This window comes from Electrophorus electricus, chromosome 14 (assembly GCF_013358815.1).
Source record: "Electrophorus electricus isolate fEleEle1 chromosome 14, fEleEle1.pri, whole genome shotgun sequence".
NCBI classification, from domain to species: Eukaryota; Metazoa; Chordata; class Actinopteri; order Gymnotiformes; family Gymnotidae; genus Electrophorus; species Electrophorus electricus.
The window spans coordinates 2383240-2403078 of NC_049548.1; the positions used below are offsets into that span (position 1 = coordinate 2383240).

General features: G+C 40.2%; 4 protein-coding genes and 4 non-coding genes across 9 annotated transcripts in view; 4 read left to right on the forward strand and 4 right to left on the reverse strand.

The window, feature by feature from the left end:
* Positions 1–1917: 1917 nt before the first annotated feature.
* On the reverse strand, positions 1918–6644 carry wdr45b (WD repeat domain 45B). Its single transcript, XM_026999682.2, has 10 exons — positions 6413–6644; positions 5788–5862; positions 5095–5196; positions 4780–4867; positions 3909–4003; positions 3449–3639; positions 2988–3073; positions 2766–2867; positions 2524–2645; positions 1918–2237 (listed from the first exon to the last, which is right to left on the reverse strand). Exons 1-10 carry the CDS (start codon positions 6477–6479, stop codon positions 2131–2133), a joined length of 1035 nt encoding a protein of 344 aa, XP_026855483.1. The 5' UTR covers positions 6480–6644; the 3' UTR covers positions 1918–2130.
* A 324-nt stretch (positions 6645–6968) lies between these two features.
* Positions 6969–7041, forward strand: trnar-ccu. Its single transcript has one exon. It is a non-coding gene; the product is annotated as a tRNA-Arg (tRNA).
* Positions 7042–7678: 637 nt separating this feature from the next.
* trnaq-cug lies at positions 7679–7750 on the forward strand. The gene has a single exon. It is a non-coding gene; the product is annotated as a tRNA-Gln (tRNA).
* Positions 7751–7907: 157 nt separating this feature from the next.
* On the forward strand, positions 7908–9680 carry mrpl58 (mitochondrial ribosomal protein L58). The gene is made up of 6 exons (XM_026999651.2): positions 7908–8069; positions 8210–8237; positions 8327–8386; positions 8500–8582; positions 8976–9145; positions 9245–9680. Exons 1-6 carry the CDS (start codon positions 7908–7910, stop codon positions 9327–9329), a joined length of 588 nt encoding a protein of 195 aa, XP_026855452.2. The 3' UTR covers positions 9330–9680.
* Positions 9681–10091: 411 nt separating this feature from the next.
* trnam-cau lies at positions 10092–10163 on the reverse strand. Its single transcript has one exon. It is a non-coding gene; the product is annotated as a tRNA-Met (tRNA).
* A 165-nt stretch (positions 10164–10328) lies between these two features.
* On the reverse strand, positions 10329–10401 carry trnar-ucg. The gene has a single exon. It is a non-coding gene; the product is annotated as a tRNA-Arg (tRNA).
* On the reverse strand, positions 10402–12928 carry si:ch1073-357b18.4 (uncharacterized protein LOC797129 homolog). Its single transcript, XM_026999661.2, has 4 exons — positions 12469–12928; positions 12175–12237; positions 11709–12025; positions 10402–11566 (listed from the first exon to the last, which is right to left on the reverse strand). The coding sequence occupies exons 1-4, from the start codon at positions 12617–12619 to the stop codon at positions 10943–10945; spliced, it is 1155 nt and encodes a 384-aa protein (XP_026855462.2). The 5' UTR covers positions 12620–12928; the 3' UTR covers positions 10402–10942.
* A 4646-nt stretch (positions 12929–17574) lies between these two features.
* The window catches only part of LOC113591432 (E3 ubiquitin-protein ligase rnf213-alpha-like), a 34409-nt gene continuing 32144 nt past the window's right edge, over positions 17575–19839 (forward strand). For both annotated transcript variants that reach the window (XM_035533291.1, XM_035533292.1), the window contains exons 1-2: positions 17575–17686; positions 18074–18177. In XM_035533291.1, the coding sequence (XP_035389184.1) occupies positions 17596–17686; positions 18074–18177 (195 nt within the window). In that variant the 5' untranslated portion in view covers positions 17575–17595. The remainder of the gene's footprint in view (positions 17687–18073; positions 18178–19839) is intronic.

Here is a 19839-nt window from a genome sequence, read left to right on the forward strand (position 1 = left end):
ATCGACATGAAGATGATGTTGTCGGACGTGGCCTTTCGCCGGTTCGAACCGGAACGGAGCGAGATTGTAATGTGCTGAGGTTGGTTGCGCGGTGATCTTGACACGCATGTAAATGGCGTGTTGGAGGAGACGGATTGGAGATATGGACTGTACGGTTTTTAAGACGTGTAGCTGTATATAAAATGCCTTCAACCCAAGCGCTGTTTTAGGGAGCGTCCGACAGTATTAAAAAATAATCGGGCGAACTGAATCTCGAATGTAGATGTGTAATGTCTCGAATTCATCTGTTGAGATGCAGTTTGCTGGAAGTAAATAATACTGTCAGTTAGGAAGATTCAGTTTGACAGTCCGGCTCTCTTGCAAGAGTCTGTCTGGCCAAAAGGTTTTCAGTGCAGTTTTTAAGCAAAAGACATTTATCCAGAGGTGGAAGCAAAGCTGAAGTTGGTCAGTTGTAGCTATTTTAGTCCTTTACCATCCCCAAAATGAACGCTACAGCTTTTTTGTTACAGGTGTAATGTCTGCATTGCTAATAAATTATACCTTCATTTTATATTTTACCACAAAAACTGACGTGATTCTGGACTTTTATAGCTGGGAAAAGCTATTTAAGGGGCTACTATTGTTAGTAAACAGTGACGTCACAGGCGGGTGTGGCAAAACATTATGAACAGCCAATAGGGACAGACGCCAATTAAAGAATTTCCGGCCTTGAATTCGCAATCCTGTTTAATGTGTCACATGATAAACTGTCCTGTTTCCCCGCACACCTCAGTCAAAGCGGACAATATATACATCACGCTGCGTCAGGTGTAGTCACGTTACAACCACAGCAAAAGCATGAAAAGTTCTAATCAGCATATATCGAAAAATACAAAACTGAAAGCAATAAATTTATGATGGGTTATTCGACACTTTGGTAATCTTTGCTGAGTTTTTTTTTAAAAATGTAGAGAGCATTAGTGGGAAAAATGACTGCTTTCATTTCGCTGACTAAAACTGCCCTACCATTACTACACTACGCCTAAGTGTTTATTATTTCTGTAGTTAAAGAAGCTGACATTCATTTTCATCCTTTCTCATCTTCAAAATTGATCCCCCACTTAAGTAGTATTGGCCATTAAAGTCCATATTCACATGAAATGCTGTACACTAGGAGCAGTCACATGCTTAATTAATCCTCAACAGTTTTTTAACCTTAAACCACAGAACTCTGTCTAGACATTTTAACAATTCCTAAGATCCCACTTGTGTTCCAGATCATTTTTTGATTTAACAGAATGCTCCCCTCGGCCCGATGACTTGAATATGTCTTTCTTCCGTGTTTCATGTATTGAGCACATGATTGCTATGCATACTATTATAATGCATTAAGCAAATAATTTGATTCAGTTAAACAGATTAACCCCCAATAAACAGAAAAAAAATATTGCACATACATGTAACATAAAATTGAAAAAAAAATTACTTCATATTTTTTCCCTTGCATTTGTCTCTGTAGTTACATGGGCTGTCTGGCATTTTGTGTATGTATGAAAAGTAAAACAAAACCTAACACTAATCATTTGTACATACATTGATATTATGAATGATGAACACGTACACTCATCACCCCTCTTACGTAATGATGGAGGCACTCCGTCCACTAGGGTAAGTTGTATTAGTGTACATAAGGACATCTGTATAGCCAACTTTACACTTAAAAAAACAGCACTCCCCTTGGAAGACCTTTTAAAAGTAACTGTTGTCTTTTCAAAAAAAAAAGTTTCCCTCCTCTCATTGCAACTGAATAAGTAGACCACAGTCAATGTGTGTCATCTCTCCAGAGTTTCTTTTAGGTAGAGGGTAGAAAAAAAACAAAAAACAAAAAACAAAAAACAAAAAAACAAACAACCAACCAACCACACCCACACACACACCCATACAGACACACAGACACACACACAAAGTGAGCATACAGATCTGTCTCTCCTTTTGACCAGGAGGTCCCTGATATGGTTCGCCTCTCAGCCATGGCACAGGGTCATAAATGCAGAGTACAGTAGGTCCACTGACATTCTGCAAATATGTAGATGTCAGAAAGAAAATTATCGCAAATCCGGGGGATGGGGGGCTTTAGGGGGGTATCCGTGCTCAGATCTTCTCGTCAGTCATTTCCAAGAACTGGGCATATACGTCCCTCGAACACTCCCCTTTTTGGTTGAACAGGAACTTGTAGTAGCTGCCATCAGCACAAATGGCTGGGATAGGGAAGGAAAAGTGAACTCAGTAAACAAGTCACATGATCAAGACCACATTGTCTCATATAAATAAATACCACTCATTCAAGTCACATGATCAACAACACATTCTTTCCCATCTAAATAAGACTCGTTCATTTCCAGTCCATGCAATGCTTAGCAATATGTTCAAGTAAAAATGGAAATGGCTAGGGTTATTACCACCCCATTACTCAGAGCCAGAGCTAGGTTATTTTAGTTAATTCTCAACCAGATGTTCTAGAAATAACACACAGCTCCACTGCACCTATGACTGCGTTGGGCTCAGTTCCAAAGGCACAGACACAGGGAGAGCCAGACGGTACTTGGAACTTGGAGAAACTCCACTTGGAGCTGAAATACTTGGGAAGGAAACTGGCTGAGGCCAAACTATAACAAATAAAAAAAGACACAAATCAAAAACAAATAAGAATTTTTTTTTCCAGTAAAGAAAGAAAACTAGTCAAATGAAACATTTCTATCAAATGCCTTCGTTATTCCCTGTATAACCTTGACTGCTTGTTCCTTTTGGGGTCTTCTGCAGCAAATATGTGGACAGTACCATGGTCACTTGACACACAGATGAGAGATGCATCCTGGTTGAAATTAATGCTGAGAGGGGGGGGGGGGAAAGCTATTTAATATATGACCTACTATATACAGCAGTATTTTAACAGTATTAAGACCTGATTTGGGGTTACATATAACAGTTCAGTAATGGCAACAACTCACCAGTATATGTTTGCTGTTTGTGATCCCCGTCTTAACTCTTGAATCAGATGACCCGCTGATGTGTCAAATATTCTGATCAGAGTCCCCTGGACAGATGAAAGCTCAATTACCCACCCTATCTAAGCAACCATAAATATCTACACTGTTCACAAATATTTGTATTTTGTGGGAGAGTTTTTGGTCCTAGTTAAACCTGATATACTATATCTTTTTTTAAACTCAAATTTGTAACAACTCTGATTTCTTTGCTAAAAAAAAAAAAAAAAAAAAAAAAGTATTTCTGACATGAGAGATGGCTTGTGGATTACTTCTAATAATACATTTTTGAATCAATGTAAAAGCACATCTCAAAGCCAAGGACATTGTACATAAGATATGATAAATAAATTCAGTGAATGCAGAGCTTTGAGAAGACATGTTCATTTGTTTCCAGTCACCAAACACATCCACTCAGCACTCACTTTTTCAGAAGCCGTGGCTATCCGCGTTCCCTGGAGGTTAAGGGCAATGCAGCACAAAGCTCCCTCATGGGCTGGAATGTCGACCGGGGGCCTCTCCGTGTTGGCCAGGTCTACTATCTGCACATGCCCAGAATGAGTGCCAGGAAACGCTAGCAATGAGTTGTTGCTGTTTGGACACAAGACGCACAGACCTGCAAACATACGGGAAGACTGCATCAATAATGTAAACACTGGCCATAAGAGGGCAAAATTAGGACTACTAAGAACACACAGGTATAAGCATTAAAGCTTTATTTGCTTTTCTGGCTAATATTTTAGAAAATATTCAATAATACACCAAAAAACAATTAAAAAAAGAACATTTCACACACAACATGATGACAATCATCATCAGTGAGGGACACCCTATCTGTGCAACTCTATACCTCATTCTCTTTGCTGCCCAACATACAATACTCACCTTTGGGATTGTAGCATGTTTCAAAGACATGCAGCTGGTGAGGGTTATGTGTAAAAGTAAAGACTTTGATCATTGAATCCAACACCACCACAATTCTGAAAACAGACAAAGATATTTGTTACGTTAATAATTTTGCACTGTCTTAATACATCTGGACATTCAACGTAATGTGTTCGTAAACACAAGCCTACAGAATGCAATAAAACTCTATGGTGTGCTTGTAAATCAGAATCTGTCCATAACCATGAGCGTGTGCTATTCCAGTATACTTGGACGTTTACAAACAATCTGAAAGAGCATCCTTGATAGTGCACCCTAATCTGAAATAGAAATAAGAAACAAAGGGTAACTAGCTACAGCTACACACGTAGCTAACACCAAGTGAGCTGTAGTTAAAACATGAGACTTCACCCTACATACTCAGTACTACTGAAGTCAATATAGAATTCGATCACAACAGAGAAAATCACACTAGACACAAAGTGATATCACTTCTGTTCATGTTGCTTAACACCAATTAATATTCACAGATAATGGAAAAAACAAGAGGTAGAAAGGTTTCATATAGAAGCCTTAGAGTAGAACAGACTTGGGCTGCATAATGTGCTGTTTGTTAATCATCATCACCATATTGACATCTGCAATATTGACATACTGGAAATGAGCCCTGTAAACAAATCACCAATCTCAGGCATTCCAGAAAAGCAATCCAAAGGAACATTCTAACTTGGAGCAAATATATTCACAATTAATGCCAGACAGACTTTAAACACATCACATCTAGGGTTCATTTTACAACTGCACTATGTATCTTTATTATTCTGGAAAAAAAATCTTGTTTTTTAACAAGGGACTTCAAAACCTTGAATACCTGTCTCGTCGTAGTTTAACTGCTTTGACTTCTGTGGAAAACTCAATCTCAATCACTGTTTTTTTCTTGAGATCATCCCAGATCATCACTTGGAAAAAAACATGGAAGACAACACACACACACACACACACACGTTGCTCTAACAACTTTAAATGCAACTACACGTGAACATGAAGTGTGCCCCAAGTCATTATTGTGTAATGCAAAATTACTGAACTGTTTGTTGCATCATACTGCAAGTCACTTTTCGATCATGATATGCAGCAATGTCACAATATTATTTTGCCATATTGTGAAACACTAAACAGAACATACCTTTATTAGGGGGATACTTGGGTTTCTTGCCTCCACCAACAAGTGCAAGGTAGTTGCATCGAAAAAGCATCTCCACATGGCCGACCCCTCCCTCAAGAAACTCTGAAAGTAAAAGACAATGCCTCAGCAACAAAGCCTACAATGAGATCCCTTTCACCAGATAATGATAAACTTGCCTGCTTCACACTGACTTCTGCAAAATAATGTATGGGCATTGAAAAATGTACCAGTCCAGGGATTACCAATTCCTTTGTTTATGTTACAGATAGATCTCTATAACTAGTTCACAGCACCAAAAATTATAACCACTACCACAAAACCAGAATGATGTCAACAAAACTGTGGTTAATATAAATTGTGGGAGAAAATATCTGCAAACATCCTGATGAACTGTCCTATGTGGGCCCTGAGAGGGGATATGTGTGTGTGTGTGTTTTTAAGTGTAGTATTAGAAGACACTCTGGAAAATCACATGTGCTGGGCTGCAGACTTAAATAATTAACTTCCTCTTACATCCTTCCTTAGCACTTTCTGGAGCAAAAGAGTAATTTATGCACTGCTTTATTTTACTGATGAAATGAACTACTACTAAAAATTTACATTACACAATAATAGGTTCTCTCTTATAACAGTCGATTACTAGTTAGGAGTTATTTTGGAGAACGGATGGGTCTCATGTATAGCACCAGTCACCTTGCTTTTCTTTCTCTTTAAGTGGATCTGTGTTGTACACTCTGAATCCATTTTCCATTCCACATGCAAAGCACCCTGCAAAGATATAAAAAATACACAGTTTCTTGTTTATAAATTGATGTGCTTAAAACACTCGTAGTCTAGTAGCTATCTGCACAGTCATTTTGTAAAACGACCACCAATCTAGCTAGGTTAGCTACCTAGGTAGCAAATTAGCTAATGTAGTACATCTCATGGCATTAGCCAACTAGCGTAGTAAACGACTGAAACGTTTTTTTATATACGTACTTTAATCCCCACTCACGTACTTTACACTAACATGATTGTTAGTTTGTTAATCGTGTGTGCCTCAAAATCTTGCTGTCCATATAGCGTTAGTGGGTCTGGCACAACCCTTGCCAGCTAGCTAGATACATAAACTAACCTACTCTAGCCAAGTACCATAGAAGTGTGACACTAAGTTAGCACGACCGTCACAAAAACACTACATGTAACTGTCTAACTATAACTAGAAGGTCAAATGCGTACTGCCGATCTCAATAGCTGGTTAACTATATTCCCAGCGGTAGCTAGAATTACGTTAGCTTACTAGCTAACTAGCAAAACATGTAAACACCACAGCTACCATGGTCTTGGTTGAACCCAGCGTAGAGAAGTCCGTTTCCGTGGGGATTGGATGGCAGTAAATTCATGGTGCGCGTAAAGTGTTTATCTTTCTAGCTAAATGGCTGGAACTACCCACTTGCGTTTAGCCAAAAGACACCATTCCTTTGGCTACCTTTCGAGGATGGCGTTTGACTTGCTAAGAGTTAGCCAGCTAGCGCTATATCCCCAGAGCCCTGGCAAAGAGCCGACGGTCCCTCCTTCCTCACTTACAGGAAATAGAAATCAACGAGAGCAACAGATCTGACCACCTGCATTTTACAAACGCAGGATAACTAAGAGTGATTTCTGTACTGATTTGAGTGGGCTTGTGTTTATGTAATTCGTCAGTTCTTTGCTCGGTTTCAGACATTGTGCGTGTGGCAGCAATTATTTTAGCCGTTCTTACTCTTGTATGAAGCATAATTCTAATCAGCTACCTACCAAGTTAGCAAGGTATCTACGTAGCATTTTGCAAGTATATAACATTACATTTAATTCACGTTTAAAACCGACCTTTAAAACGAACTTTTGTTGTAGCCCCAGTGGCCTAATGGATAAGGCACTGGCCTCCTAAGCCAGGGATTGTGGGTTCGAGTCCCATCTGGGGTGGGAGTGACATGTTTTCACATTATGAATCGTTGCTAATGAAACTAACGTTTGTTGTCTACAATTCTGCGTATACACTTCGCGATTGCTGTGGTGATTATGCCGCTGCAGAGGGTGAAAGATTTCTGTGGTCTTTGAGCATGTAATGTCATGTTCCTCAGCAACCGATCTGGTGTCTCCGTGACCAACGGCTACGAATATCCTCTGGCAGTGGCAATAATTTGACACCACATAAAACTGCAGTGATTGTTACTTCTATGTTGTTTTAAAGTCATTTGTCCTATCAAGAAATCACTGTCATCTCCAACTATGACTTTTCACGGCTATCGAGTGTTAACTGACATAGGGACGTTTTAAATTAAAGGTTTATTAGTAAAGGTTCATAAAACACCACTTCTACTGACTACTGATTAAGTAGGTAAACATAACACTGGCACTTGAACACAAAGCATACCTCTAAGATCTGTACATACAACCATTGGAAGATCATTCCACCACCTGGGTACCAGAATAGAGAAGAGCTTTGAATGCATGTCTGTTGAGGTTCTGTAAAGCCACAAGGACATGTACTAAACCTACTAATAAATCATATTATTATTTTTTCAGAAAATGATAAGGAAAGGCATTTTTTTTAATAGGAGGTTCCATGGTGTAATGGTTAGCACTCTGGACTCTGAATCCAGCGATCCGAGTTCAAATCTCGGTGGAACCTTTCTATTATTTCTCCAGTAAAAATATAGCCATATGTGTCCCATGTTTTTTTTTAACTGCAGACGTATTGAAAACGACCGTTTGTGTTTGTGCTTCTGCAAAACATTCTGGCGTGTCACCCATTTTCAATTACCCCGGAAGTTGTCTTCCAGTGCAGCATGGCGGGCACCATAACAGCACGCTGGTTACGTTATTCTCGAGCCGTCGCATTTTCACGCAGTAGTGAATTGTCACAGCTCTTCAAAAGCATAGACAGAAGTGTAATCAGATATGTTGGCACTACCCAGGAAAACAGGAACAAGCATACGGATATTTCACAGGCAAGTTTTGTCAGTAAGATAGCTAACGTTGCAGCGATGTTTACTGGTTATATGACTGTAAAATGTATCAAACTAGATTTAAAAACCTTGGTATAAAGTCACTCACTACCGCTCTTTTATTTTGATCTTAAATTTAACAGGTTGACCAAACTGCTGCCATTCCAGTCGGTACGCCGCATTTACAAAGTAACTTACTAGATACGACAACCATCAAATGCTTCATTTACGCAAATGTTAACTGTGTTGTTTTATTACAGATAAGCTGAAAATAACTTATAGCCGAAGCGGTGGGCCGGGCGGTCAACATGTAAACAAAGGTCGTATAATGAGGTTCAGGTCAGGGGTACTAGTGGAACTAGGGGACCAACAGGATCCATGGTGCCGGTAGATAAGCCTTGACACGGGATGTCTTATGTCTGTCTTGTCATAGTCAATTCAAAGGCAGCAGTCCGCTTCCATGTTCAGACGGCAGAATGGATACCAGAGGAAGTCAGAAATGAGATTCTCTTAAAAGTAAGCTGTTTTAAATACACTGTCGTCAACATATTGGAGAAAGCCTAGCTTTTTAATCAGGCTTCACCTACAGAAGCAAACACTAAATTATTATGCCTGCTCACACAAGTCCGAGTATTTCTAAAACCCAAATACAATGTAAAGCCCAGTGTTACTCAAAGCATGTTCTGAAAAGGCATAAAATACACAGAAACACTTGACTACTGTTTCCTGTTTTTTGAAAAATATTTATTAGGGTTTTTGGAGGCTTAAATGATCACCTGTGTTTAGGCCCAGTTAGAAGCAGCAAAGGGGCTTTAATAAGGTATGGATCAATGCGGGAATTATTCAAACGTCATTCTTTATCCAGTTAAATATTTATCCATATGTTTTCTGTTCCCTTCGCATTTGTAGAACAAAACTCGGATAAACAAAGCTGGAGAATTAATAGTGACCTCAGAGGTCAGCAGGAGCCAACACAAGAACCTGGAAGACTGTTTGCATAAAATCTCAGAGATGATCACGGAGGCAAGCCAGCGGCCAACTGAGCCGTCAGCGGACGATGTTGCCCTGAGGACTCAAAGGTGAGCCTGACAAAGACCAATCATGAATATCTTAGATAAAAGTCTTAAAGTTTAGTGTGTTTTGTATATGTTATCATTCATTTACCCATCTGTGTGTAGGTTAAAGAAAAGAAATCTGCAAAGGCTTAAAGAGAAGAAGATCCATTCAGCAACAAAGCGAGCACGACAAGCTGATTTTGACTGAATTAAGTTACTCATCTGGGAATTTTGAATGTCAGCTCAGATAGATTTCTTCTCTTTTTCTTAACTATACTCTGTACATTGTGACTTTGTGTTATTTGTAATATGTTGCATTTGTTCATGTGTTCATCTATTTTGAAAATGAATGGAATTTTTTCACTACAAACTGTAGTGCCTCTCTATGATATGTATTATATAAAACAGACAAATGCAGCAGTTTAAGATTTGAGTGTATCAGTTGCTTTAAGGAATCAACCTGATTGATATTAATGTATATTATTCCTGTATATTATAATGTATATTATTCCTGTCATTGAATTGTCCCATTAATTACAAATAGTGGTGTCCTTTCAAATAGTAGGCTGATGCTTAATTCTGATGCAAAGTCTGAATAACATCTGTCAGACGTGTATGGGAGTTGCACAAAACACAGAAGTAACATAGAAGAATAGTGTATTTAATTTAGGATGTTTAAGGGGTCCACATAATAGTCTGGATGGCACTCTTCAACGGCTTTGTTCACATTACAAGCTTCATTATTCAGTTCTGATTTTTGCTCATCTGATTAATAATTCATAATTGCAAGTGCCCTGTATCTGAGATAATATAATCACACACACACACACACACACACACACACACACACACATATATATATGAGAACCAGGTTAGAACCTGGTCACGCCAAGCATGCATCAAAAGGACTTTTTTTACGCGTCGTTTAATTGCGTCAATAACTGTACACGTTCACTAGCAGTGATAAAAATAGCAGAGGATGGTTTCGATCCATCGACCTCTGGGTTATGGGCCCAGCACGCTTCCGCTGCGCCACTCTGCTATGATGAAATGTTTGATCTATTGAATCTGATAATACACAATATATGCTGCTTATTCTTAAATATTTCATCGCACGTCATATTGAGGATCGCAAAACGAGAGAGCTGGAGTTCATTCATAAGACCTCGTAACCATGGCCAAAGAGAAAAGACTTAAAAAAAAACAACGACCACGAAGGGACTCGAACCCTCAATCTTCTGATCCGAAGTCAGACGCCTTATCCATTAGGCCACGCGGTCAATGTACAAGCACAATGAACACATATTGTACATATTCGAAATACAGTACATATTCTAAAGTACAGTTAAAGAAAGTGCATCTACACTAATATACAACTGCATTAGAATAAGTGGCATGTTTGAAAGTAAAGCGAGCTAGCTAGTTAGCCACATACGCTCGTGAATGTCCTTTCGCATACCACAGCGTACTAACTAACGCTACAGCGTTTTACACACTTCAAGTTGGCTTTTTTTTTTTATTTTATTCACAGCACTGCGGCAAAAAAAACCAAACAAAAAAAAAACTAAATATGAACATTAGCAAGGTTATTCTTTTACTTACTATTAGGGACTTACTTTTTCCTTTTTACTTCACAGATGACCTGGTCCACTTCAATTTAGAACTTTCTCTGAAGAAAGCAGTTCTACTACAGGCCTATATCTTTAAGCATTATTTCCACTTCTGCATGTAATCAAAAATAAATGCAAAAACAACATACACTGGCAGAATTCCAGTCAAAAAAAAAAGCACAACCACAACAGCAACAACAAAAGCATCCTCTCAGTACTTATCAGCCAGTCTCTGAAGTAATGCAATGATGGTGTCTTGTTTGGATGAGATTAACTCCAACGCTGTTGACATTCTTCCCAGCGCTTCAGCCATACTGCCGAGCGTCCTTTCCTGGCGCCGCTCGCGTGCCTCCTTCTTGCGCTGTCGCTGCTCCTCCAGGTGCACGCGCTCTTCCTGAGAGGTGAGGAAGTTCCGGAGCAGGGCGGTGCGTTCCCCTGCCTGCCCCTGCTGCTGGGCAGCAATGCGAGAGGCCACAGAGCTGAGCTGTAGATGCCGCAGCCTCCGTTTCAGAGGCTGGCGCAGGACCCTGGAAGCTGGCTTTGAAGAAGCAGAGGGCAAGGGGTTATCACTGCTGCAAGTGGGACTCGTGCTTGGCTTCGGGGGCACACTACACAGCACCGGGGAGGTGACCAGTGTGGGAATCTGGGAAGGTGTGGTGAAGAGGCTGTTGGGGAGCAGACAGGGAGTGGTGACTGCAGCTACTGACACGGCCGTGTGCGGCTGCCTCTCCTCTGACCTCACCGCTGCCTTGGCTGTGGTTGCAAAACCGACAAGGGTAGCTGAAGCAGGACCTCGTTGATCAACCTTCGTCTTTCCTAACACTTTGTCCATCATCTGTCATGTGTTAAGCGCAGAAAAAGGACAAAGATCAAAAAGAGATCCTACAAGGTTTGCCTGACAGAAGATGCAACATTATCATATTAAAAATCATCATGATCATATCCTGAATGTAATGTATCTGCTAATTATCACACACCTCAAAATACTCCCATGAAGTCTTGGCCTGGCCTCCGCCCAACCTGCTGCGCTCTTTCACTCTCTTGTATGTGACAATAAGGTTGTTCCACTTGCGTCGGATCTTCTCCACGGGCAGCGAGTGGCCAAGGTTCTCCAGCTCACTCTGAACACTCTGGAAGAGACGGGAGCGCTCACGGGAACCGTACACGTCCCAGCATCGGTGCATGGCTTCAATCAGATGCACAATGGCACGGTGGGTGAACTCAGAAGAGGTGGACACTGCTTCGCTGTAGCCCCGAGCCCCAACGGGTTTCCTCACTTCTTCCCTGCCACCAACTGTGGAAGGTTTACATCAGAGACAAATGTTTCAGTGCTTCCGTGGCCTCATAACACTCGACTTAACAAGAATATACATTGCATGTGGTAGTGAATTGTTCTGGCATTATGTAGAATCAATAATAGAAAATAACAGACAACACTCTCACCATGGGGGACCTTGTCTCTAAATACTGGTGACAGTGGTACAGCACTGTTTATGCTGATGGGGTCTGTAATTCATGAGAAAACCAAACATTTAAGGTTTAATCTAAGATCTCATAGGGTGATGATTATTTCAAATTTTATATATATATAAACTTTTTTTTTACGTACACAAGGTTTCCAGAGAAACAGTATGTTTTAGCCAGAGGTCCTGTTTCTCTGAAAACCTTGTGTACTTCACTGCAATTTACTACCTCAATATCTACTCTATAGCTAGTTATTTACTTCAGTTCACTCACAAAGTAAAAGAGTTGTCGGGTCCTTTGCTTGCTCGACCTGATGAGCCGCTAGTACAGAAGAAATGCTTGCAGTCGAGTCATTTATAGCTGGGGTATCATCGCAGGATGGTATAACACTTGAAGACGACTCAATCTTTAGCGATGCGTCCATGATTAAGCTACACTGGGGCTCAAATTATGCGTTTAAGCAATTTTACTAACGCGTTAAGAGCCAGTTAGTTCCGTGAAATGGTGGGATAACAACTACACACAAGCAGACGCGCTTAAGCTATAGTATTCGGGGATAATTTTACTTTGCTATAAATCACAACTATAAATCCTATACTTTCATATAAAACCCTATAAATTAGTTCTAGATGTTACAGGTTAATAAGAGACGGCGTTATACCATTTTTTGCCGTGTCTCGGACGTGTAGTTAATTGAGATCCAAAGAATAATGGCTGCACTCCTCACGATGTAACTGCGCAACTTCACTGCGTACATCTGCGACGTGATTGGTGGATTCTTGGTTGCGTAGCACGCAGGCCCTGCGCCTTTGCAGATGCATTGCGCAGACGTCAGCTATTGTATAGAGCCAAAGGTAAAGGCGAAGTCTGTGGTGCGCTTTATTCCTGAGTGAAGTCTGTGGTGCGCTTTATTCCTGAGTGAAGTCTGTGGTGCGCTTTATGAAGTCTGTGGTGCGCTTTATTCCTGAGTGAAGTCTGTGGTGCGCTTTATTCCTGAGTGAAGTCTGTGGTGCGCTTTATTCCTGAGTGAAGTCTGTGGTGCGCTTTATTCCTGAGTGAAATCTGTGGTGCGCTTTATTCCTGAGTGAAGTCTGTGGTGCGCTTTATTCCTGAGTGAAGTCTGTGGTGCGCTTTATTCCTGAGTGAAGTCTGTGGTGCGCTTTATTCCTGAGTGAAATCTGTGGTGCGCTTTATTCCTGAGTGAAGTCTGTGGTGCGCTTTATTCCTGAGTGAAGTCTGTGGTGCGCTTTATTCCTGAGTGAAGTCTGTGGTGCGCTTTATGAAGTCTGTGGTGCGCTTTATTCCTGAGTGAAGTCTGTGGTGCGCTTTATTCCTGAGTGAAGTCTGTGGTGCGCTTTATTCCTGAGTGAAGTCTGTGGTGCGCTTTATTCCTGAGTGAAGTCTGTGGTGCGCTTTATTTCTGAGTGAAGTCTGTGGTGCGCTTTATTCCTGAGTGAAGTCTGTGGTGCGCTTTATTCCTGAGTGAAATCTGTGGTGCGCTTTATTCCTGAGTAAAGTCTGTGGTGCGCTTTATTCCTGAGTGAAGTCTGTGGTGCGCTTTATTCCTGAGTGAAGTCTGTGGTGCGCTTTATTCCTGAGTTAAGTCTGTGGTGCGCTTTATGAAGTCTGTGGTGCGCTTTATTCCTGAGTGAAGTCTGTGGTGCGCTTTATTCCTGAGTAAAGTCTGTGGTGCGCTTTATTCCTGAGTGAAGTCTGTGGTGCGCTTTATTCCTGAGTGAAGTCTGTGGTGTGCTTTATTTCTGAGTGAAGTCTGTGGTGCGCTTTATTCCTGAGTGAAGTCTGTGGTGCGCTTTATTCCTGAGTGAAGTCTGTGGTGCGCTTTATTCCTGAGTAAAGTCTGTGGTGCGCTTTATTCCTGAGTGAAGTCTGTGGTGCGCTTTATTCCTGAGTGAAGTCTGTGGTGCGCTTTATTCCTGAGTGAAATCTGTGGTGTGCTTTATTCCTGAGTGAAGTCTGTGGTGCGCTTTATTCCTGAGTGAAGTCTGTGGTGCGCTTTATTCCTGAGTGAAGTCTGTGGTGCGCTTTATTCCTGAGTGAAGTCTGTGGTGCGCTTTATTCCTGAGTGAAGTCTGTGGTGCGCTTTATTCCTGAGTGAAGTCTGTGGTGCGCTTTATGAAGTCTGTGGTGCGCTTTATTCCTGAGTGAAGTCTGTGGTGCGCTTTATTCCCGCGTGGCCTACCCTACATATCGGATGAGGAGGATGTCCACGTTTTCATCTTTTGTGTACATCAAACATTGGTGGTGCACAAGTGCAGAATGTTGTATTCTGTGGATAAGTGATAACAACCTTTAATACATTTTATTTATTTAAAAAATACATTTTTGTTCATTTAACTCTTAAAAAAAGGATTCGGTTTAAGACAAAATCGCAGTAGGAGACGAAGAGAGTGCAAACCATAAAAGTAATTGTAAAAGTTATGACAGTATTTCTCATCTCGATTTGAAGTGATTGGCAACATCTATAGCTACATATCTTAAACTTAAGCCAATATAGCTAATTTTAATTATATACACATATTTTTACAGCATTTTATAGCTTGAAGTCAAATTAAAAGGCCTATATTCAGTGTTGGCTATTTAAGTTCAACAGTAGCTGTCAATAGATAAGTAGAGCATATTATCCATATTCAGACTCAAGCTAGGTAGGTAGTTTTTTAAAAAAGATTTTCTGATGGCTCATGAGATTAGTGAAAATATCTGCATGTAGTTAATTCCTCTGAGCTTGCTGACTTTTTCTTGTGTAGGGCTTTCTGAATATGAATTCATAAATTTTATTAAATTATTTAATAAACTTCAGAATGCATTATATAAGTAAGGGAATTTGGGTTAAAAGGTTAAATAAGGTGCAGTCAACACACGTTTTGGAGAAGGAAGGGAGCAGGAATCCATGAAGCAGAAAGGTGAGCCTATAGGCACAGATTTGCAACACTCCTGCATGGCTGTTGCATGGTCATTTACATATATCTCCTCTTTTCTCTACTTTGAATCTGTTATCACTTTGTTATTAGACTTTCAGGTCAATTCTGATTTTGGAATAATAAAAGAATATATTTTTCAAAAGTCACAGATATGTGAAAATATGTGAGAAATGTATGAAAAAATGCAAACCGAAGTGAATTTTATGTCTTGTTTTTAAGTAAGGCTTAACCAGATTGTGTTTGTAACATGTCCTACATGTTTTATCAACAAATTATTTTTTCTTCTGCCCTTTTAAGTGTTTAAGTATAATGTTGCCACTGTTTTATTTGTAGGATGAAAACTGAGCACCAAAGGAATTCTTGTTTTCTTAACAGCAGATTTGTTTAAAGGTCAATTCAACTTTCCCTGAACAGGTAAAACTCGAGGAAAGTCACCATATATGACTTTATTAGGAAATCCATAGTTATGGAAATATTCACACATTTTTTGGAGGAAGTCTTCATTCTCATTGTGAATGTGCTTAAAATAGCCATGAGTAAGGGATGGAGTTTTGGCAAGATTTGAAGATTTGTAATGTAAATAATGAGAATCTGTAGATTTATAACAGCGGTTGTATTTAAACCAGAATTTTCAGACTTAACTGAAACATCGAAAAAAAAAATTCCTCATGCCAGGACATGCTACAGTTCAAATATATTTAATTGAACTTGGTGGTATTTGGAGTAGGAAGAAATAAACAGTTGGACTTCTTCAAATGTGCATGTAGCAGTACAAAATTGTCACTAGTGTATCTCAGAAATACTAAGGGTACAAGTCCAGCATATTGTTAAAAAAGTGGTTTGCATAGGATGATCCCATTTTAGCACCCACACTAATGCCTCTCATTTGTGAGCAGTACTTGGAGTCAGAGGTGAAGCAGTTTAGAGTTAAGACAAGTTCAGACAGTCTTAAGAGAATATCTGCAGTATCTATGGGGTCTTTTCAGATCTTGCATCAAGAATATGCTTTATAGCTCTCAAATCATCTTAAGGATCAACTTTTTAATGGCCCCTGAAAAAATAGAGTTGGCAGGCTCTTTGAAGTTATGACCATTATATTAAAAATATTCATTATTCAGTCATTATGCAAATTGAGACTTGACACCATTATATCCCAGCAGATTTTCATTAAAAAAAGATGTCATTTGCCCTCCCCTAAACTGATAAGTTTATTTTATGTTCCACTTATGTTCTTATTACAGGGATAATCCACCTTACTCTGCACAGTAGCCTTGAAGCTCTCTGCACATTATTAATGTTTCTAAATGAATAAATAGGCTGTAGAATGAGGATGTAAACGTGTTCACTTAAGAACAGCAGGAAGCAACTGTACAAACAACACATTACTGGAATCAAATCAATATTAGCATATTCTCATATATGCTAGCATATTAATACAGTTCCCCTTTCTAGCAATTGTACCAAAGAAAAGAACATTTTCATGTCATCAAAAAACCCAGAATGTTTAGTAACTGGACAGTATTAGTGGACCATATATTATTAAAACTGCAGTGTGGAAAATTACAGCAGTACATAAAAAGGAAGATCTGAGCCTGCATGGGTTTCTGTGTCAAGAGGAATTGAAAGAGCATTAAAGATTTTATTGTTACACAGAGAGAGAGAGAAAATCCATCTCCTGAATGTCCAGAGTCCTACACAAATGGGACGTCCTTTTGAAACACCTCATTGAATTCACCATGTAATCAGATTTAGATGTGATGGCGGGGAAGACCGCTGAAATCCCGATGGTATTCACCTCCGATACAGCAGGGCTAGAGGTTACCCACATAGTATGGCTGCGTGTTTTCATTCTAACCAAGCAGTAGGACACCTGGACACAATCAGCTGCTCTCAGTTTTCAAACAACTGATAAACTGTATCAGGATCAGGTATGGCCTTCTGTGGTTGGAATGAAAACCTGAAGTTTCATGTATCGATCCTTTTCAGCAATGTTCACCTGCGTCTTCTGGTCTTTTTACGACGTTTGGATGTTCAGGTTAAGATCGGAAATTAATCTGCAGACGTAAGAAATAAATACCATGAAAGCTTCTCCTCTGAGCCATTTGCAGTGTTGATTCGTCAAATCGCAATATTTGCTAGGACACTGCGTGATACATGAGGAAGAAAATGAAAGCAATCTTATAGGCTACATGGAAAACGAAACTTACAGAGTTACGCAGAAGCCGACGTTAGGAGCCGTATCAGAAGTGCTGGTGATGTTCTCGTCTCGCTGGTGGATCACATCGCCTCTGACGCGCAACTGCCTCTATTTGAACGTTTTCTTTTATTAATAGTGTGTAAATGTGTCGCGATAATGATCGCGATATCAATGTTTGAAATATTCGCCACGGGATAGGCGTATGGTTAGATTTTAGTAAAACTTTAATCTTATTTAAGATTAATCTTATTTTTTCATCTCAGTATGAAATGCCAGTGTGGTTGCAGTCTGAAGGCGTGCTTCAAATTCTGCCCGGAGTGTGGACAGAGACTGCCCGTACAATTGGGTGATTCAGGTGAGTGCATATATTGATTATTATTGTAAGGTCAGGGCATAGTTCTAATGGCAGTGCTTCCTCCATGAGTCCTCAAGAGGATTTAGTGTAGATATAATGTCATTGTATTTTCCCCCCTTTGTTCGACGTAACATTGGCTCAGGCTCTACGTCTACTCCATTGTGAACTTTGTCACGTCTACGATGTTTCTAGGATTATCAGAAGTAGCCGCCTATGGAAAACAACGACATTTTTACTGTCTATATAAAACCATGTAGATTTCCTTTGGGTGTATAGTGATAACTATGGGCTAAAACGAAAAGGGGGAAAACACCGCTTTTAACAGGCTTAGCTGATGCTGTTCCTCAATTTAATCGCCTTTGCTTTGCTGAATTGTTTTCTTCGCAGCCGGAAAGTCCCAAAGAGAGCAAACGCCAATAGTTCCACCCTCCAGCAGCGACACACCGTCTGAAACGTCCCCCGAGTTGCAAGGAGGCAGTGTTAAGAAAAAGGTTAAGTATTTTTAAATAAATATCTAAAACATTGGCTAGAGAAACTGACTTAACACTTCAGGCTCATATATCGAGTAGTTATTTCACGATGTTTACTACGAGTTCCTCGGATTATGCGGTGGCTGTATCGGCCAGGAGCGCGGGTACCTTTATACAAACGCCCTACCCAAGAAAAAAGGCGTCGGTACTCTAGTGTGTGCCGCCCTAGTGTGCGTTGGACGCGGGAGGCTCCGCTCAGAGAGCAGGGCTCGGAGACAGTTAACCAGCCGTAGGTTTATTGATCCATTTTGCATTTAACCACAGGCCATCCAAAGACGATCAACTCGCGGCATTCTCTGGCGAAATGCCCTCTATAAGGGCCGTTACTGTAGGGCAATCACTGATTATCTTACTTTTAATCAGATTGACGTATAGAAAACGATGATGGTTATGGATATCCACAAAGCATGGTAATATAGTCCTCCATTAGATAACACGTGACGCACGTAATGCATTGCCCAATGAAAACAACGGAGTCACAGTAGGAACAACTCAGAACGTAATGCAACAGCGTAAACATAACGATAATATAATAGGTGCTATATACTTCACAATGCATAATATGCTGCAGCACATCCTTCTATCTGATATTACATTAGGTGTCCATTTCAAGCAGTAAAGCACTTTATTTTTACAATACTTAATGTGAAAGAAAACAACAAATGCAGGCAGCCAGTCAATTTACCACTCCGAGCCCGCTTTTAAAAGCCGACAGTAAAACTTGACTGAAGTGTGGGAAAGTCAAAGACGTGATCATAGAACAGACAGTGGTCAAACACGGAAAATAGGGCACTAAAGGAGATTTCCAGACTAATCAAGTAGGAAGTTATAATACAACAGTATACAGGAGCAAATCCAAAAAGGCATGATCCAGAAAACAAAACAGAGCGCTAACAAACTACAGAAACCGCTTACGTAAAAGAGGCAACGCCTCGCAATGATGAAGGGAACTAAACAATCTTGTATACATAGTGACAATGGGGCACAGGTGATAGAGATTAGTACCCAATCGATGAGGATCGCAGGGGCGTTCCTGGATTGGTGGATTCCGGTGAAACGAGTTCCACCTGACTGACCAAAGAATTGTGGGAAGTTGAGTTTGGAGCAGCAGGACTGGGAGGCAGCATGACAGTGGTGGGGAGAGGGTCATCTGAGAGTATAAATGTGAATTGGCAACATGCATTATACTCACAGGCATATTTTATACCTACAGTGTTGATGTGTTTAAAAGCAGCAGCGTTGGTGTCCTGTCAATTTTGCCAATGCATTGGCACGATATCACGTTTTGTTTTCATCCTTGGCTCTGCAGGACTGTTTCCAATTTAATGGTGTGTTTTGCTGGGCAAAGTTGCTTCTAAGGAAATAGGGCAACAATTGTGTTCCGTTGCCTACAACTGGCACTCCTCATATTTAGTGTAGAAAATTCATGCAACATAAGAATAAATATAAAAACTGAAAGAGAGAGATTGAGTAAGCATCTGAATTTCAGGGATGGTCACATCAGAAGCAAAGGTTTACAGAGGTTAAATGCTCTGCACCTCAAATCCAAAATCTGATCATGGATTTTGTAATTGCTGGTTGTTATGGTCCCACTAAAGAGATTGTTGTCTAGGGTGAGCAGGA